This window comes from Lates calcarifer, linkage group LG21 (genome assembly GCF_001640805.2).
Source record: "Lates calcarifer isolate ASB-BC8 linkage group LG21, TLL_Latcal_v3, whole genome shotgun sequence".
NCBI lineage: Eukaryota > Metazoa > Chordata > Actinopteri > Centropomidae > Lates > Lates calcarifer.
The window spans coordinates 11,936,542-11,955,189 of NC_066853.1; the positions used below are offsets into that span (position 1 = coordinate 11,936,542).

Genomic DNA, 18,648 nt, shown 5'->3' on the forward strand with positions numbered 1-18,648 from the left:
AGCCTTACTCTGCATTTTTTCCTTCATTGCTATATTCACACAGAGAGCAGTAGGTGGGGGATCAGTAGGGTCTAACAGAAATTTTAACACCAGAGCCTCCTAAAGAAAAGAAGCAAAGAAGATTAACTCTGATTTACATTTGGTGATCATATTTGGACATGTACTGCAAAACCAGTAATGTGATACTATTTACTTCACTTTAGGTAGTCATTTAGTCAAGTCAAGTTTATTTAAACAGCGTATTTCATACGTACATACAGTGTGTAGATTCAATGTGCTTCCAGATGAAAAACAAAAATTAGGAAAAGATTTTACGTGACAAAAACTGAACTGAAGAAGCCTTTTGGTTGAGAGGTGTAGTGTCCTAACCCTAACACCATCCTGCAGGTATCTACAACCACATCCATTTGCCTTCAACTCAGAATTTCTTGGACAAGATAAGAAGGTATTACAATAAAAAGCGCTTAAGCTATCATTGGAATTATCCAAAGGGAATAATAATAATGAGATAAAACTTTTACCTATTAACATACTTTAAACCTAACTAAAACTTGGTCAGTCACTGGGCTAAGATTGTATTAAAATAATTAATACCAGAAATAAATGTATGAACTTTTCAGCATCTAACTTTAGATATATTTCTGAGATGATAAAAGGCAGTCTTGAAGATATTAGATATGCGTTTCTAGAAACTAAGTTCAGCATCTGAAATCATAAGTTTCTGGCATACTCAATTTTTCAACAACAAGGGAGAGAACAAAGAATCAATCAGGTTTTCTCAATGCCTTTGGACCTACTAAAAGAATCTTTTTGTCCTCATTTAGCTGTAAAGATTTCCATCCAGTATTTGATATCGGCAATGCATTGGTGTCATCAGCATAGGAATGACATGAAATATTGTATTGCTGAAAGATAGGCCCAAGTGGTAGTCTATACAAGTTAAATAACAGTGGACCAAGAATTGAACCTTGAGGGACTCCATATGAAGTGTTGATTTCATCTGACTCAAAGTTACCAATAGAAACATCTCCCAGTGAGGGAGGAGGACAGTCCAGTTAAGAACTGTGCCTCTGAAGCCCAAACAGTGTTCAAGGCACTGAAGAAACATTATATGGTCAACCGTATTGATGGCTGCACTAAGGTCATGAAGTATCAAAATAGAGACTTTATGGTTTTCTAAGCTGATTTTAAGATCATTAACAACTCTGATCTGGGCAGTTTCTGTACTATGACTGGTAAACATCAAACAAATTGTTATGACAGATAAATTGTTGTTGATATCCAACGTTTTTTTAATAGAATTTTTACCAGAAATAGAAGGCTTGAGATTGATCTGTAGTTCTCCAAAACAAATTGATCAACACTGATGTTATAATAGCGTATTTCCAGAGAGTAGGACGCCATCAACAATCACATACCAAACACATTTTTGAACAACTTTGTTGGCACTGGGTGAGGAGCACATGTTGCAGCACATAATTTATTCAACAGATGATGTGTAGATATTATTTAACAGAGATAAATATTATAAGCACCTATATAAAATTAAACCAAGCTGAAATATTTGTGTATTTTATTCATATTTATTCTGTCTTCGCTGTCAATGTAATGTGGGACTTTTTGAAATGAGTGGAAGGCTGAGAGAGGAAGCACTTGTTTCTTAGTTTAGAAGCCTCGAAACCACTACTCGGGTTCCTGTGCAGAAGTTCCTGTACAGAATTTGCATATGGGGATCCCAAATGCAGATAAGCCATATGTAATGTTTTTTTTTTCCAGCAGGTATCACTTAGTTGTTTCAGGGTTTTCCTTGTGTTTGCTTGAGTCATGGTTTCTAAAAAATCAACATCATGACATTTGTTTAGTGACTGGGTTTTTCTATGGTGAATGTATGAAATTTACTGGTGATTCCAGGGAGAGATTTTTTTTAATCACATGTGACATCACATGATGAGCATGAGCATATATTCACATAAATACACAATAAATATTTTTTTTTCATATTATCTAATAAATCTTTTAAACATGACAGCCAGGACTGCAGTATAAGACATCTGAGAGTCAGTAGATGAGCCAGAGACCATTAAAAATAATCTGTAATTTTGCTGATCACAGCATCAAAAAATGCTCCTTAATACAGTTTTTTGTTTGTTTCATATAGCAAATTAGTGGAGTTATGATATAGAGAAACAAGAGACTTAAGACGTTGGTTCACCGTTGGCGGATGTGTAATAGCAAAATGTCCAAAAGCACGTAACTGTTAAACTGTTTCTCTGCATTGCTCGCCACACTAGTTTCATTTCCGGCATACTACATTTTAGTCAGTTGTAAATATACCTTATGAGACGGAACTGAATAAGATCTTTGACATAATAGTCTCCATTTTTATAAACTCCTGAGACTCAAACCAACAGCTACCAGCCAGCAGCTGTGTGGTTAAACCCCTATTTCCTTCCTATCCTCAATAACAAGACATTGGGTACTCTGTTTCCTCCCAACATTTCTCACCTTTTTCCTTCAGATTATAATACCACAGCATTCACCGGTACAAAAGGGAGTGCATCATTCCAGTATACAACTGAAATGGGTCACGTCAGCCTGATTTTATAAATAGTATTGTAACATTCCTCAGTGTATCAGTCAGTTGTCAGCTGTACGTCACATAGGGAGAGGGACACATTGTTCATGTTGAGGTCATGTCCTCCCTCCACTAGGGGCAGTGCTGATAGAGATGTTAGCAGGGGGAAAGTCTCCTCTATTTGTGTAAAAGTTTTTTTTAAATCATCCATAATGACTGTGTCCATTTGTGATTTTTTAGAATAATTTGAAAATGTGAGCCCTGCTTTGTAAGAGTCCACAAAATCACATTTGCTGCTCAGTGGTCCATTTTCAATACACAATGCTCGGTATTGTTTGATGACTTCAGATCCAAAATGACCTTGTCTATGACACCAAGTGCACTGACCTGCTCCTGAACAGATACACAACTGAGGTCCAGCCCTGTAACCTGTGACCACTTCAGCCAAAACTGTTTCTGGAAGTATCTGTTTAAATGTCTCATCGTCATCACAGACACGATTCACAGCAGAGGGGCTCTGGGTGCGATAATTACCCCGAAGAATGGGCTCCTTCAGGAGCCCACTGTCCTGCCCATCCATATTCATGGAAGAAGGATCAAGCTGACAGCCCAGCCCTACTCCACTGTCCTCCCTCTTTCGAACTGTGTCAGTATCAGTCCTCTCATCCTGCAAGGGGTAATCTGTCTGACTGCTGGTGGAGCTCTCTGGTCCTCCCAAGCTGCCGCAGCCACTGTCTTCTTGTCTCATTAGAGGACTTCCTCCATTGTTTGAAGTAGAATTGGACTCCATGCTGAGCCCACTGTCCATGCTTGTCCGTCTGTCCTCCTCTCCATTGTCTACTGTTACTGTAACGTGGGGCACTGAGTCTTTGACACTGTTTTTCACTTCTGCCCTGTAACTGGACAGGAACCATCCTTTGTCTGTGACAACCTCCATAGTCCCCTCTCCAACAGAGAGTGGGAGCCAGTGACTAATAGGGGATTTCTGGGGTGACATAAGAGAGGACAAAGGTTGCAGTGTTATTCATTGTTTTGTTATCACTTTCAGTAGCAAAGTTTATGACCTATAAGCCATCTCACAAGACTTCAATAAAAAATATGATTCAATGTGGTATCTACAATCAACTTTGTGATCTCCCTTTCTCTATATTTTCTTGATAACTTTTGCTTCTCCTTTCCACATAGTTGACAGTACAAGTTTGTAATTATTCCCAATTTTCTGTAATTTAATCTACTTACCAACGCAGCAGGTGTTTTCTCTGGTCGTCTCAGATAACACATCAGGACGATTGCATTAATAGCAATGATTGCCAGCACACCCAGAATAGACAGGGATATTACAGCAATTATGAACCATTCTGGAGGAAGCAAAAACAGGGAAGAGTGAAACAGGTGTGAAGGCGTCATATATATATAGATATATATTAAAGGATTTCTCCATCGGTACAGATTTGAACCCATATCAAACTTTAAGTGTTGGTTTGAAGGCTTGACATTTTGGGAACAACACCAGACAAGAGAGTGACCCAACAGTGAACAATGAGCGCAACTCTCAAAATGAAAGTGAGTTGGGAGCTGTGTGTCATTAATGTTAGCAGCAAATGACATATGTACTGAATGTATCTCATGTTTATTTTATTGTTGGTGCATATATATATATATATATATATATATATATATATATATATAATTTGACTTTTTCTTTAATATATTATGTTGTTTTTTTGGTTTGTTTTTTTTTTTTGAACTTGGACAAATGAGACATCTGAACTAACCTAAATTGTAACTCTCTAATTACTGCTATCTCATAAATGTGCATCATAATTCTAATGTTTTCTTACCTTGTTCCGGTAGCAGGAGGCACTGCTTTGGGGACATATTGCTGGCAGGGAGAGCTCCATTACCTTCCACCTTCATGCTGACACAGTATTGTTTCCCCCACTGGAGAGAACTGAAAGTCTTACTCCTCTGATCCACATCATCTTTCAGGTATGCTGTGGTAGTCTGTAAGGTAAAAATCAAAAAGGTCATGAAGGCCAAGGTAATGTAGTCGAAGGAGTGATGATCAGATGTTGATTCAGGCAGATGAGTATGACATTAAATGTCAAAATATTGTTTATTGGATCATTCACCTGACCAAGACCCAATCAAGATTTTTAAAACATAAATTACAGGTATATTCAGATACACAATTATAGAGTTTGACTTAAATAAAAACAAGCATTCGAGCATCAACAAACATTTTACACAATGAAAAACATTAACAAATGAAATTTAGTTCTTATCTATGTTTTAAAAGCCCTGTCAATCAATGTAACAGTTTCAATTCTAGTGACACGGTTGGCCGAATGGCTGCCTGCTGTTATTTCATAAATTGTGCCTTTAAACCTAATTCTGATGCCTACCTTATTATCTTCTCCTATCTCATCCAGGTAGATGGTGTAGGTCAGCCCATAGGGAAAGAGCTTATTCAGAATGGGCTTTTGGTGAACATAAATTGATAGGGTGCTGGAAGTAGCCAACAAAGTGAAGGAGGGAGGCTGCAGTTTGCCTGTAGGAAAAGAGAAAGGTAGGAAAACAACCCTATATTAGACTGTACAATTATTATTCTGGGCAGATTACAGTAGTCTGACTAATCAACACTGATGTAATACCATGCTTACTTTCATTTGGGCGAACTTTCTTGCTTATCCACTGAGATTTGCCATCTCTTGTGACCAGCTGAATTTTGACCTTGTAGATACTGTTGTCATGTATAAGGCTGGTAAGGTCACAGTAGGTCCTTGTGATCCCCATGCAGCTTTCTACCTCACCCCAATCACCATTGTACCTGAGGACAGAAAACACACCAGTCACTAACTGGAAGGAGTGGAGTCATTGGATAACATAAATGATGACATGATTGACATAAAATCTAGCATTTTATTAAAAGTCAAAATCAACATTTGGTAACTCAACTTGGAAAATGATTGAAGTGGTTCAAAAAATAGGGAAAAAAAAACTTTTAATTGTAAAATAATAGGAAGTCAGTGAACAGGACATGGTAACTCTTAAGTAAAATAGTTATTACTGACATTTTGAAGTCAAACTTACTTTCCCATTTCAACATTGTACGTGGAGTTTGAGGGGGCATTCTTAGGAGGATTCCAATATATTATTACCTCCCCATCCAAAATATTCACCATCAATGTATCAGGTGGAGGAACGTTCGCTCCTGTCACAGAAAAAAAGTCACAAATTACATTCACTGCTGAGTATTACAAGATCATTTACATTTCTCCAAATGAAGTATAGGTTGAAGTACTGTTTTAATTTTAGAGACTTATGTAAAATCATTGACATGCTGTACAAAAAGCAAATTAAGTTATTTTTACTTAAATGCTTTATGAGGGATGTGTTGAGGAGGAGAAAAAGGAAGTCTGGCAGGCGAGAAGACACAGCGATTCTTGCAAATCATTCATGGGATCTTTGATCACAGTGACGCCATGGGTGTTTTGTAAAGGGAACAAAGTTTTACCCATTTCCACTCTGACAACGGGATACATTCACCAGAGTGGAAGAGGAACATTTGCAATTAATTCCTTTTTTTTTTTCCCCCAGATGCCTTCATGATAGAAAACCCTCTGTATTTGACTCACAGCATTTCACTGTAACAATCCCACCATGATAAACAACATATTTATATATAATTCTATTTGTTTAAAAAGTTAGAAAAAGATACAATGTAATAAAGGTTGTTAATTACCTGACACAGAGTTTATGAAGATAATGATGAAGAGAAGAACTAATGTCTTGTTGTTCATATCCATTTTTGGTATTCTCAGAAATGTCACCATTCAGTCATAATCCACACAGCTGTCACCACCGAACTCCCTTATTCCAGTCATCACTGAGACAAATTAGACTGTAGAAACATCTTTTCTCCTCAAGAACTCGGGTTAACGATTCAGATTAACGTGATAGTGTTGATAAATGTAGACAGACGGGAGGCAGCCGTTCTCTTGCTGATACTGTGGTGTCCGTTCATCTGTGAAAGAAATAAGAGGAGGCGGCTTGTTTTCCCCTGATGACTTTATTTACATAGTTCTGCTTAGATATCCTCCTCACTCACTCAACTCCCCTCCCTCTCATGTGACGCGTTTCCTGTTGTGCCTGCATCAGTGACGTTTTGCCTAGTTTCATCTCCCTTTCTAACTTCTGTCATCAGAGTTTTTCCTCTTTCGACACTCTCAGCAGGTTCAGTCAACTGCGATCGGGGGCTGTCAGAAAAAAAAGTACTGTAGGACTGTATAAGGCTCAAAGAAAAGAACAGGGAAGCTTTCAGAAATTCCCCTTTCACTTTTTTTTATTTGCATGGAGTAGTTGGATATGAGAGGCATATACAAAATATACAGTCTGAACCAGTACAGTCTTAGATTTCCACTGTTTAGTTTTTGTGTAGTGGTGCCTTTTTGACGACAGGACATGTATGCTTGCATGGTTGCTGTGGGTCTGTGTTTGTCAAACCTCAGCTGTGGTCAGCTGCCTGACAGGTGGTTTTTGTAAAGAGCAGTGACAGAACTGAGCAGAATAGACCTAAAAATATACACATACATACAATACAACAGCAATAAGGCTGTGTGGTGTGTCCTATAGTGTCATCTTAGGGAAACATCTGTCTTGATCTCTAGTTTTGACAAACCACAATGACCTTTATCTTCACACCTCATCTTACGCTCACAATTTATCGCTTTTCCATAGCTTTTATAAGGAAATGCACGATGTAAAGGTTATTGTGGTTGAATATGCAAGATACAGTATGAGTATATATTTTTTATATTAGCAAGAAGTCGCTGGCAAATTACTCAGTTATTTATCATTAATTTGATAAGATCAGGTAAGTAATGACATTTCACATTCTGAGTATTTCTCAGTTCTCAGTATTTCCATTTCATTTACATAGAGCAGGCAAAAAGTGCAAAGCTTTAAACGGGCCCTAAAATATCCAAATACACCTGTGTATTTTCCTCTTGCGTCTGCTGGATACTTCTCCTTAATAAACGTACAATAACAGAATGGATTTATAACATATTGCCCTTAAACTAAAGGCATGGTTATTTTTGAACCAACTGAACTGTCTAACTTGCCTCCTCTATTCTGCCTCTGCCAGGGTTTTTGTCTTGTACTTGTTTAATACCCCCTTTCATGGGACATTTTCCTCCTAATGAAAAGCAGAAAGGTTTGCTTTTTAAATTCTAACCTAGAATTTACAATGAATCCCACTGAAGCTGCATATTGATTGCCCACACTTAACAGAGTCCACAATACTTGTATTACTAAACTGAAGAGGAATGCATAAGGGTATTGATTTATTTAAGGGGAGGAAACTTATCTTATCTTTTAAAGGAATGTCAATAAGTTTTTTATAAGGGGTTTTCATTTGTTTAAAATTTAGCTCCTACAGATCAGTCAGAACTTTAATTTCAAAAACATGCTGTTGATTCTAAGAAAGCAATTTATACTTAATTATAGTCAAACATGTAATCTTACTTCCCCCTTCAGTTTCTCACCTCGAGTTTTGGTTCCTGGTAAATGCAGTCAAACATGTGTGTCAGTGTCATCTTTAGGTTTCTGTCTTGCAGATGGACAGAGAACTGCACTGTGTACGTGTGAAGTGTGAGAGCTCTTCTTAAATGTCAGCTATCTGTTTTTGTTCAGAGTGGGTACTTTTCTGTCAAGTCACTTGTGTCAGGAGGAATTCCCACAGACTACATGCACATAGGAAGAGACTATATAATATCACCCTCTAGTGGTGTTCTAAGGTGCATACATTTTTATAGTGAGTATCTGCTGGTACTTCTCATAAACTGCATATTAGTAGGCCACACATAACAGGTGTTTTTTTTTTTTTTGCAAAGAGCAGTTGTAGAACTGAGAAGAAACACAGTGGTTTCTCAGTAATGATTACATTTACATATACCCACACAAAGACTTGTGTTTATCTGATCATCAAAGGTCATCAAAACACTCAGATATTCAGCACTGATATTATGTATTGGTGTGATCTGTCTGCTCAACATCCATGGGCACAGAGAGGGAGATGGGGGGATGGCATGCCTCTGAGGTCCTCAGCCAGCTTCAAATCTTGGACAACGTGAATATGATGGATGTGAATTAGACCACGAGGCCACCACCAGGCCCCATACATTAGTACTGCACAGCACTTGCAAGCTACAGTAAATTGTTACTGATAAATCCTACATATTGTGACAGGGTGAAAGATGCAGGAAGAGTGGACCCAGGGAAGCAGTACTTCCATGGTTAAATTCCTATAATAAAGATTCACAAACAAGAGTGTATCAGTCTTGAGTTTAATTGTCACAGGTAAGTGGGCAACCACAATTATCAGAGTATGACACTGTGACCATGCTGAGGTGCACACTAGATATTTATATTAATATTTATACTAGAGGAAGTGACCACTCATATCTGGATGACTGTAGCTCATCATTTTTAATGAGTATGAAGCTGCATTTTGATATGCATTCCTGGCTGATGTGTTCAAATAGCCCAGTTCAAGGACAGTTTTGCATACCTGCTTAATAAGTCCACTGTCCACTTGTTGAGCACGCTATCTGCTTAACAAGCACAGTGTGCTGATATGATAGAACATTTATCAAAATCAAAGGTTAAGTCTGTGATCAAAGGTTGAGGCTGTGTATCTTAGCATCAGCAAGCAGTATCTTGACAGAAATCAGGTGAAGGTAGCTCCATTCATGGGCACATCTGTGCGGTAAGGTACCACTGAAATTTACAGACAGAGGTTCAAGAAAACAACTCAAACAGTAGCAGGCATATGAGTGAGTGAGGAAACATACCTGTATTTTGAGGATTCAATGACTCTTTTTTTCCCCCAGCATGTCCTTAAACTGCCAACACTGAGGTACCTGTCAGTCTCTGTGGAGAGGAGGCCATTTTGGTTCAGGTCCCTGCCTGCTCAGCTGGTGTCATTTGAGCCATAATGGAGCTTCGTACCGTGAAACAAGTGCTGACAGTCCCTTGCTGCCACGAAACCTGTTTGGCGGGTGAGAAACTGGTGCACTGGGCACGCCCGTCTCTGTGAGTAAAAGAATGAAGGGGAGAATGAGAGAATAATGGAGGCTGGAGGTGGGAGGTGTCAGGAAGGGAAGGAGAAGGCAGACCTACCTGTTGTTTGCGTGGATGAAGGTCAGTAACAAACACACAGTCAAGCAGAAAGGAGAGGAGAAGTTAAGAGACAGGAGAGAAGAGGAATTTAATGTGGCGTCACCATGCTATAATCACCGCTCTGTGACTGAGTAAGCACCTGGATGTGAAAAAGTATCCACCTACCTGCTCTCACCTCTACTCTCCACTGCTCTGAGTCCAATGGCAAAGCATGATCCGGTAGGTTCTTCCTCTGCACTTCTCTTTTTCTCATAACAAAAAACTTCTTCTGCTTGCTACAGTGTGCCTTCTTCAACCAACCTTCAATCAAAAACGAAACTTGCTCCTTAATCACCTGTTCTGCTTATCTCCTTCTCTGTTTGCTCGTTTTGAGTTTCACTGTAGTGTTGTCTTTAAGCCTTTGTGTCGTCCACAAGGTTGAACAATGCTGTTCATTGAAAAGGTTATATACTGCCAACAGAGGTTTTACTTGTTTCTATTTGCGTACCAGATTGCTGGGAAGAAAGGAGTTTGAATGTAAGTTTTGCCTAGATCGCCTAGGGCTCTGTAGTGTTGATTGCGCAACACTTTAGATTGTACCATTTTATTTACCTGGAATTGTGATTCTGTTTTGTCATTGTTTACCATATATCTCCACACCATCAACTTTTCATTAGTGAAGAAAAAAAATCACAATCATAGTCTTCAGATATTCCAATAGGGGTTTAAAATGGTGTATTTAGCTTAAGAAGCAGGGGAATATTCTCAACCCACAAAGGAACAATGTTGGTTCTATCTATTCAGAAACTATTGCAAAATGTAAGTGTAAAAAAACTGTTAAAAATTTTTTGGAGTGTTTCCTTCTCCAAATTGAGAGTCTATGGAGAGAGGGTGTTGTTGGTTGTACAGACTGTAAGGCCCTCTGAGACAAACTGTTATAAAGATAAACTAATGATAAGCACATAATGTATTGAAGTTTTCAGTGGTCTGACTGTGTGGTCTGAGCAGGAATAGCTCAGATTTGCCTTGGTTGCTGTCAGACTCAGATCACTATATGTTCTAAAGAAATGCAGTGACCAACTTTTATCTGCCCTGATTTATTTTGTCTCTACAGACACATAAGTTTACCATTTTATGTCAGGAACCTTTGTAACTTTATATTATCATAGTTATTGTTTGAGTGAAACAATAAATGTCATGTGAACCCGTAATCTTTTAATTATTTCAGTACTTTTCCATTATAATGGCCAATTGGCAAACTATGCAACACGATCCATGTGTACTCTAGTGGGAAATATGATGAACTTGCTCCTCCACCTATTTCAGCTTGGCCATTTTCACCTCAATTAAGTCGGGAGTATGCTGCCTATAGGCATATTTTGAAACTTGATCAGCTTGCAATAGAAATGGTCTTATGAAACATCTTTTGTAGCCAGTCCACCTCACAGACTAATCCCTTTCCTTTTTCTTTTGACAAAGGATTTTTTCCCCCCTGTTTATGAAGGCGTGACCATAGTGATGAATGACGAAGGTTCTCAAGAGCTATGGAGAAGCCATCATCATTGACTGTCGGGAACTAAATCTTAGCTTTCTCTGCACTCTGGACTGATTTGTTGAGGTTACTGCTCAAAGCTGCGCTTATAATTTGACCATAATGAAAAGACAGTGGCAGAAACTGACTCTATAATTGTGTATTTCAGATTTTCATCAAAATATCTTAGTACATGGGTATGTAAAAGTTTTTATTTCTAAGAATAACAGAGGAGATACAAATAGCTCAACATTTCTGTATTTGCTCAGGTAACTCTGCAGACTAGGTGATGACAGGGAAGCATTGTGCCCAAACAAGTTTAGTCCCATAACATTTTGCATTCGGGAACTAGAAGCATTCCACATACCAAACAACACAGCTCTCTAGTAAGTAACTGCACAGGAATGTATTTGCTCATTTTTACGAAGAGCTGTTGACATTTTTTTGAACATTTTTGCAAATATACTTATTCACTCTCCCAGAACAACCTAACCCTCTGGTTTTTGTTCTAATAAAACAACTGAGATATAATGTGTAAATTAGTGAGCTTTATAATACGTGCTGTTGTTGCCCTTGGACAGAGCGGCACTCGAGCTGTTCACAGACCCGAGAGCGATATCAATCTTTTCATCTAACTCCCAGCAAGAAAGAAAATTAAATGTCAAACTAAAGCTAAACTAAAGCTACCACTCCTATCAATATATTTTCTGTTGCAATATTTACAGTCGCTAAACGTCAGCCTCATTCGGGGAAGCAGGAAGAGAAGATTGTTTGAACAAGGAAACAATGTTTAATAAATTTTCAAAAGCAAGTTTTGCAAGTCATAGACAGATACAGGTACACAGAGACTAGAAGGAATCACCGGTATTAGAGGCTATATACCAAAAATAGAGTCTGACTAACCTATGTATCTGTTTATCATGAGTCATTCACAGTGAGATCATGATAGAGCTTTCAGCATTTGAGTAAAAGCACTTTTAAAACTCGCTTTCCCTCTCCCTGTTACCTCTCATTGGTGAGCAGATGTTAACCTACCTGTCCCAAAAATTCAAACAGTGATTAAGCCCTTTGTCTGAAATACACGATATGGCTTGATACTTGGCTGCTGCGAATCAAAAATGGCAGAGGAGATAGTATAAATAAATGAGGAAATGAACTGTTAAAAACTTGATCTTTTAGATACTGTTGCCAGGATACATCACCTGTGTCTTTGTGTGTGAGGCTGTCACCCTGGTGTGGACTTAAACATAGACTTGATACTAGTGTTAGGATTGCATAGAGGACAATGGGCTACGTGCTCAGTCTTGGCAACAAAAAACATACAGAGTTATTTGCCTCCGTATCTATTGTTCGTCTATCCACTGATATCAATATACCTACTAAATATAACATAGTGTCTCATTTCCAAGGGTAATAGATGGCACAATAATGACAATGACTGATCACCTCTAGCTGGTTATTTATTTTAATTCCATCCTTTCTGTCCTTTCCTCATAGAACGACCCCCCTCCTCCTTACTACTCTGTTGCCGTGCACACCCAACCTCCCCTGACGCCCTATGAGGAGGTGGTGTACGGTGTGGGTCCAGGCCTGACGCCCCCCACCCAGCCACATTACATCCCCCAGTATGCACCACCTGTGGTAGTTCCCCAGGTCACACGGCCAAGCATACGTGAGTGATATCCACAGCTCCCATATTTATGTTTTATGCGGAGTGTACAATTGATATGGGTGTATGAGAAAAACAAACAGAGATCGAGTCACTTTGAGGATTATCAGTGTGTCTCTGTGTGTATGTTTGTGTACCGTCTGTGTCCAGCCCCCAGCAGGAAGAAGAAAAGATGCTGTGAGAATAATGCCAAGTGTTACGGTGGGTCAGGGGGAGTTTTACTGGTGCTCGCTCTGCTGGCACTGGCCATCTGGCTTGGAGGTATACTGTGTTTAATATTAATTAATACAATATTCATTTGCTGCTCTAATTTATTCATGCAGAGTATATGTATCTTAAGCCCTTGTGGTTACATAAACATACAGTATACTGTATATAGTTAAGTTTATCTTGAGTTAAGTATACACATAAGTATTTTTAAATTAGTTGCTGGTATTTATGAAGTGAGGATGGCATAGGTGATGTATTCATCTACGTTGTATTTTACCTTTCTTTTTTTATGTCAATATTTAGTTTTAGTTAATCATAAGGCACACTGTACCTCTCCTTACCTATACTACCTCCTTACCACCCACTCTACCCCAACAACAGTTCGTTACGGCACCAGGCTGGCAACGGCAGCGATCTTGTATGATGACGACGATGATGACAGAAATGAAGATCTGCCGCTGCCAAAGCACGACAGCTGCCCCAATAATACTGTCCAGTGTGACGGGATAAGAGACTGCCAACTTGGCTCTGATGAAACAAACTGTGGTAAGCAGATGCAGCCACACACATAGGTCTGGTAATGGGGATAATACTAGGGTTGATACTAGTGTTTAGTGTCAATATCAAGAACAATTGAAACCTAAATCTACAGTAATAACATCATCAGCAATTAAGCGAGACGAGGCAAGGTGCAATCCACTTGATAGCCTTATTTTTACTGTAATTGTTTCTAGTTGCAACAACAGCAGCACACAGACCAGATTCCACATTACAGTTACATTCTTCTAGGTGTGACCCCAACTGAGAAGAGGCCATCTAAGTTGTCTTCTGTGTTTTGCCCAACTCCTTGTTTTCCCCAGTGAGGTTTGGTGAGGATAATGGTCTTCAGATCAAGACATCTCAAGATGGCCGCTTCCTACCAGTGTGCTACAAAGGCTGGGACCAGAGCTATGCTGAACAGACCTGCTCTCAACTGGGATTCAGACAGTAAATAATCACCACTTTATGTTTAAGCTAACTTGACCTAAAGTGTGCTAAACAACATCCATAAAAAGGTCTGAGAGTAGTAGCACCAAAGCTCTGGCTTCATGGTGGAATGATTTCAGTTCATCATTTTGCCAAACCCAGTTTCAACAGCAGCCAGCACACTTTGTGGGCTTCTGTCACCAATCTGCAGTTTACCCGCTGAGATCCATCTAGTTTCTAATTTCTCCTCACCTGCTGCTGTGTGTTAAGGGCTGAATTGATTCTCCATGGGTCTCTCTGGGGTGTCTCAGTGTGACAGAGCCAGAATGACTTTCCAGACCCAGTCAGACATTGTTTCAACAAAATGGTCTCTGTATGTGCAAGTTTATCTCTTCAGCTTTCTAAACTGCCCTTCTCTCTATCTCCAGGTCAAGTGTCACCAAACCAATTCAATCCCAGGAGACCACTGGTTTAACAATGACCAGCAGATCATCCTCACCTATCCAGGGTCTGGTAACAGTCAGGTATAGAATCTCTCCCCTGTTTCATACACAGCTTAATCTATGATCCTTCCAATTTCAGTTTGTTGTGATGTCTGTCTGATCATGTGAAATCTATCAATATTTGTAAAAGAGGGATACCTACAAAAACAGGAGTGACGTGCACATTAGGTCACTGTGTGTGCTCATGTTAACTAACATGCGTTTTTCATTATGGCATTGCACAGTCCTTCCTGTCCAGACCAGAAGATTGTCTCCCTGCAGTGTGTGGGTAAGGAGCCTCCATCTGTTCCTACAGTCCTGTGTCACACACAGTAACACATGAGCTCTCTCTCTACCTCTCTTTCTCTCTCTCTCTGTTATGCACACACAATACCAATGACTGCACATTCAGCCATTTGGCACCACAACAACAGAACATAAGTATCCGATCATATCACTTGACATTGCTGCAGCACGTTTTTGCTCATTGTAAGATTTTCTAAAATCATTTCTTGCCTTCTTTGAATTTTAAATCTGGATTGAATTCAGAGAATATTTCTATAGACCATGTTATATGAAAGCTGGTGTGATAAGGTTGAATTTCAAAAATGAGAAAACAAAACAATAAAAATATGAAAGTCAGCATGCTAGCTAGTTCTGGCAGTCAACTTGAGTCGACCACTACACTTAACTGCACATAGCATCCACCTGGCACTGCAACGTAAATCTAAGGCTCCCTTAGAGTCATGTGTACCTAAGCTGTTAGTGCTTTCTCACTCTTTTTCTGCCATGCTTGCTGGTATACCGCTTGCCTGAAAACTATACTGACACTTTCTACTACTGCTGCCAATGCTAGTATACTATTGCATCCAGTCGGGTCTGAGTCTACCTCTCCCCAGGGGGCAGTTACTATCATCACTCCCCCCACGATGCTCTCTGAGCCTGGAGCTTCTTTGTGGGGAGTGATGAGGTCAGAGCCTAGATGGCAAACATCAGCGCTTTACATGTTCTACATTGACATAATAATCAGCAATAACACAATGCGATGACTCATTCTAGCACCACCATTCCACTGAAACTACACAATAATACTGAATTATGTTTGATGTTTTAGCTGTTTCCTTGGTATGGTAGAGTATCTTACATTGTTTCTCTTTCCTAGACTGTGGTGAGCAGCAGTCTACATCCCGGATCATTGGAGGCAGCATAGCCAAGACAGGTCAGTGGCCTTGGCAGTTGTCGCTCCACTTCAGAGGATCCCATGTCTGCGGCGGAGTCCTGATCTCTCATGATTTTGTGCTGACTGCTGCACACTGCTTCCCGAGGTGAGTGACACAGATAATGCATCTTAGTAATCTTTTCCACATTTTGGAAATTTCGTTCAGCTTCAGTCCACAATGCTGAGCTCATAAATTTACAAAGTTACAATGCAAAGATTCAAAGTCGTCTTTTGTGCTGAGAATGTAAGAGCCAAATCAGTGTGAACACGTTGTTTTCGACTGAACGGTCTCTTTCTGCGCTGCAGAAGCAACTCTTTGGCTTTCTCAGCTGACCACTGGACAGTGTATGCTGGACTGGTGTCCCTGGACAATCTACCTCAGCCTTACCTGGTTAAGAAGATCGTGCTCAACGAGAACTACAGCAGCAAGACTAATGACCAAGACATTGCTCTGCTGAAACTGACATCTCCAGTCGTTTTCAATGGTCAGTCTCATATTCCCTTTATCAGTATGTTTCATCCTGTTTTCATTCTGAGGCTGCAGTCAGAATTTTGTCCTCACATCACCACCTAGATACCTGGTGGGAATCTGACCTCTTTGCAGCAAGAAAAGAGTCATAGAGTCAGAATATACTGTATAGGACACTGTCCAAAGTCTTGAATGATGCTATAAAGACTCAATAGACACTCACATTGTGTCATCATCTTATTATCTTGTTTTCTGTGGTGCATCTGTCTGAAGTACTATCATTTTGAGTATACAAGTTTCCTGTTGTGTTTGCAAAAGTTAAATACTTGTTTTGTTGTGTTATCTAGATAAAGTCCAGCCAGCTTGTCTGCCAACATCTGGCCAGCAATTTCTCCATGGAACCAAATGCTGGACCTCAGGCTTTGGCACAACTGAGGCAGGATCCGGTAAGCTGAGACATGGAGCCACCAAGTTTGTTTATTTTATTGGATCTGGTACCAAAATCGGTCCTTAGGTCAAAAGGCAGAGTTACAGTTGGTAAGAAGAACACACTCAGACAAAACAAAGAGCCACAGGACATTCAGGAAGATAGGCATCGGAAGAAATACAGGCAGGCAGAACACAATGCAATAAAGTCTGGACCACCTAAGGGAACACGCATGTGTGATTAATGGCTGTCCTCTATAATACTGAGGCTGATAGTAAATGAGAAAGATGGATGTAAAACAACAATAATGGCTGATGTGCAGCTGCAGAATGACAGGGGAAGTAAGAATGCGCAGCACTGCAATCATATAAAATGAAGACAAAGGAGAGAAGACGTGACTGTGGACTAGCTGTTGCCATCACAGTGCACATATTTATCAGTCAGCTAATCCTGTTTTTAAGCTCAGTGTAAAGTTTCACATATGTTCAACCACTATTTTGACATATTTTAGAGCCTTGTTGGAAAAGTGATTACATTGTTTTCTCCGACACAGGCACCGTCTCCAAGGATCTGATGGAAGTGATGGTGGACATCATCGGTACACCAGTGTGTAACAACCTCCGTGTGTATGGAGGCTCTGTGTCCAGGAACATGCTCTGTGCTGGGGACCTGAATGGAGGCAAAGACTCCTGTCAGGTGAGGCGTCGCTGTCAAGGGACAGGTTTACAGCGATGAAGGTGGATACACTTTGTTCTTTTGAACTCCCAGCAAACTTTAGTGGAAAACACGTGTTAACTATGTATGAACTACATTCTCTAGGGTGACAGTGGTGGACCTCTGGTGTGTCAGAAAGACAATCGTTGGTACCTGGCAGGGATCACAAGCTGGGGAGCTGGCTGCGGTGAAAGATACAAGCCTGGCGTTTATACCAAAGTCAGTAGTGTTTTGCCCTGGATCTACAGCAAAATGCAGGTAAGAGCGGATGGAGCAAAGAGTGAATAAAAAGTGTATGATTAGGTTGCATTTAGGCCTACTTTAATAGGTCACGGGTTTTCACCATCTTAACTCTTCCTGTGGCTCCTACAGCAAGAGAAGCCATGATGCCCCTTTGTCTCCTGTGGGTGGTCCGCTTCCCCACTCCCCCCAATGGACCCCGCACTATGAAGTCGTCGTAGGAAGATGGATGGACTGACACATTGGTGAGGAGATGCTGTAGACAGGAAGACAGACAGATGAAAGGTTGAGGGAGTAGTAGTGCCACAAAAATGCCCAAGTTGAACAAAGGACATCTGTCCTGGTTTCCTACATCATTTATATTCATCCTCTGTCACATACACACTAATCGATGCAATGACTTCAGTTCTTGATTTTTTTTCCCTCTGTCTTTTGGTGTCTCAGTTGTACAGTATATTTACTGTAGGTTTATCTACAGTACATGTTAAGCGAGCTTTAAAGATGGCTGGCCCTTCTCTTATGTGTTCTGTGCCAATGCAACAGTCCATTGGACTATGATCTCTTAAACTGGTTTGAGAAGGGTACTCTTTAAAAATGATTTATGATTGTATAGAGGTGTGTTTTTTGTCCTCAGGGACACATCTCAGGCTTTTCTATGTTACCTGTTGTTTATCACATTGAAATTAAGTAAGGACACTTTATATATTCACTTAATGAAGAAGGAAATCAGTTTGATGCTTGACCCCCTTTATTGAGCTGGCACTCTGTGCACCTAAACCTCCTCTTATGCTCACACTGTGAAATTTTTCAGAAATTGTATGTCAACATGTATGTGTGCGTGTGTTGTCTGTGTCATATTTATGTGGACTGGCCATGCTGTCTAACAGAATTTTCTACTTGTCTAACGTGTGGGATCAGAGCTTTAAACACTGAGCATACATAAAAAAAAATAAAATAAAGATGAAGGAAAATCATTATTATG

At 39.8% G+C, this 18,648-nt stretch overlaps 2 protein-coding genes across 3 annotated transcripts; one reads left to right on the forward strand and one right to left on the reverse strand.

The window, feature by feature from the left end:
- Positions 1-207: 207 nt before the first annotated feature.
- Positions 208-9,579, reverse strand: il10ra (interleukin 10 receptor, alpha). 2 transcript variants are annotated; one of them, XM_018693971.2, is made up of 8 exons: positions 9,433-9,579; positions 6,321-6,602; positions 5,669-5,789; positions 5,239-5,405; positions 4,981-5,126; positions 4,417-4,579; positions 3,815-3,933; positions 208-3,560 (listed from the first exon to the last, which is right to left on the reverse strand). In XM_018693971.2, the coding sequence occupies exons 2-8, from the start codon at positions 6,409-6,411 to the stop codon at positions 2,634-2,636; spliced, it is 1,734 nt and encodes a 577-aa protein (XP_018549487.1). In that variant the 5' UTR covers positions 6,412-6,602; positions 9,433-9,579; the 3' UTR covers positions 208-2,633. The 2 variants fall into 2 exon arrangements, with proteins under 2 accessions (XP_018549487.1, XP_018549486.1); XM_018693970.2 differs by lacking the exon at positions 9,433-9,579 and having other exon boundaries at positions 6,321-6,657.
- Positions 9,580-9,780: 201 nt separating this feature from the next.
- Positions 9,781-18,643, forward strand: tmprss13a (transmembrane serine protease 13a). Its single transcript, XM_018693972.2, has 13 exons — positions 9,781-9,979; positions 12,768-12,942; positions 13,090-13,200; positions 13,531-13,695; positions 14,010-14,136; positions 14,544-14,639; positions 14,843-14,886; positions 15,760-15,922; positions 16,123-16,301; positions 16,633-16,731; positions 17,266-17,408; positions 17,532-17,684; positions 17,799-18,643. The coding sequence occupies exons 1-13, from the start codon at positions 9,962-9,964 to the stop codon at positions 17,811-17,813; spliced, it is 1,488 nt and encodes a 495-aa protein (XP_018549488.1). The 5' UTR covers positions 9,781-9,961; the 3' UTR covers positions 17,814-18,643.
- The last annotated feature ends 5 nt before the right edge of the window (positions 18,644-18,648 follow it).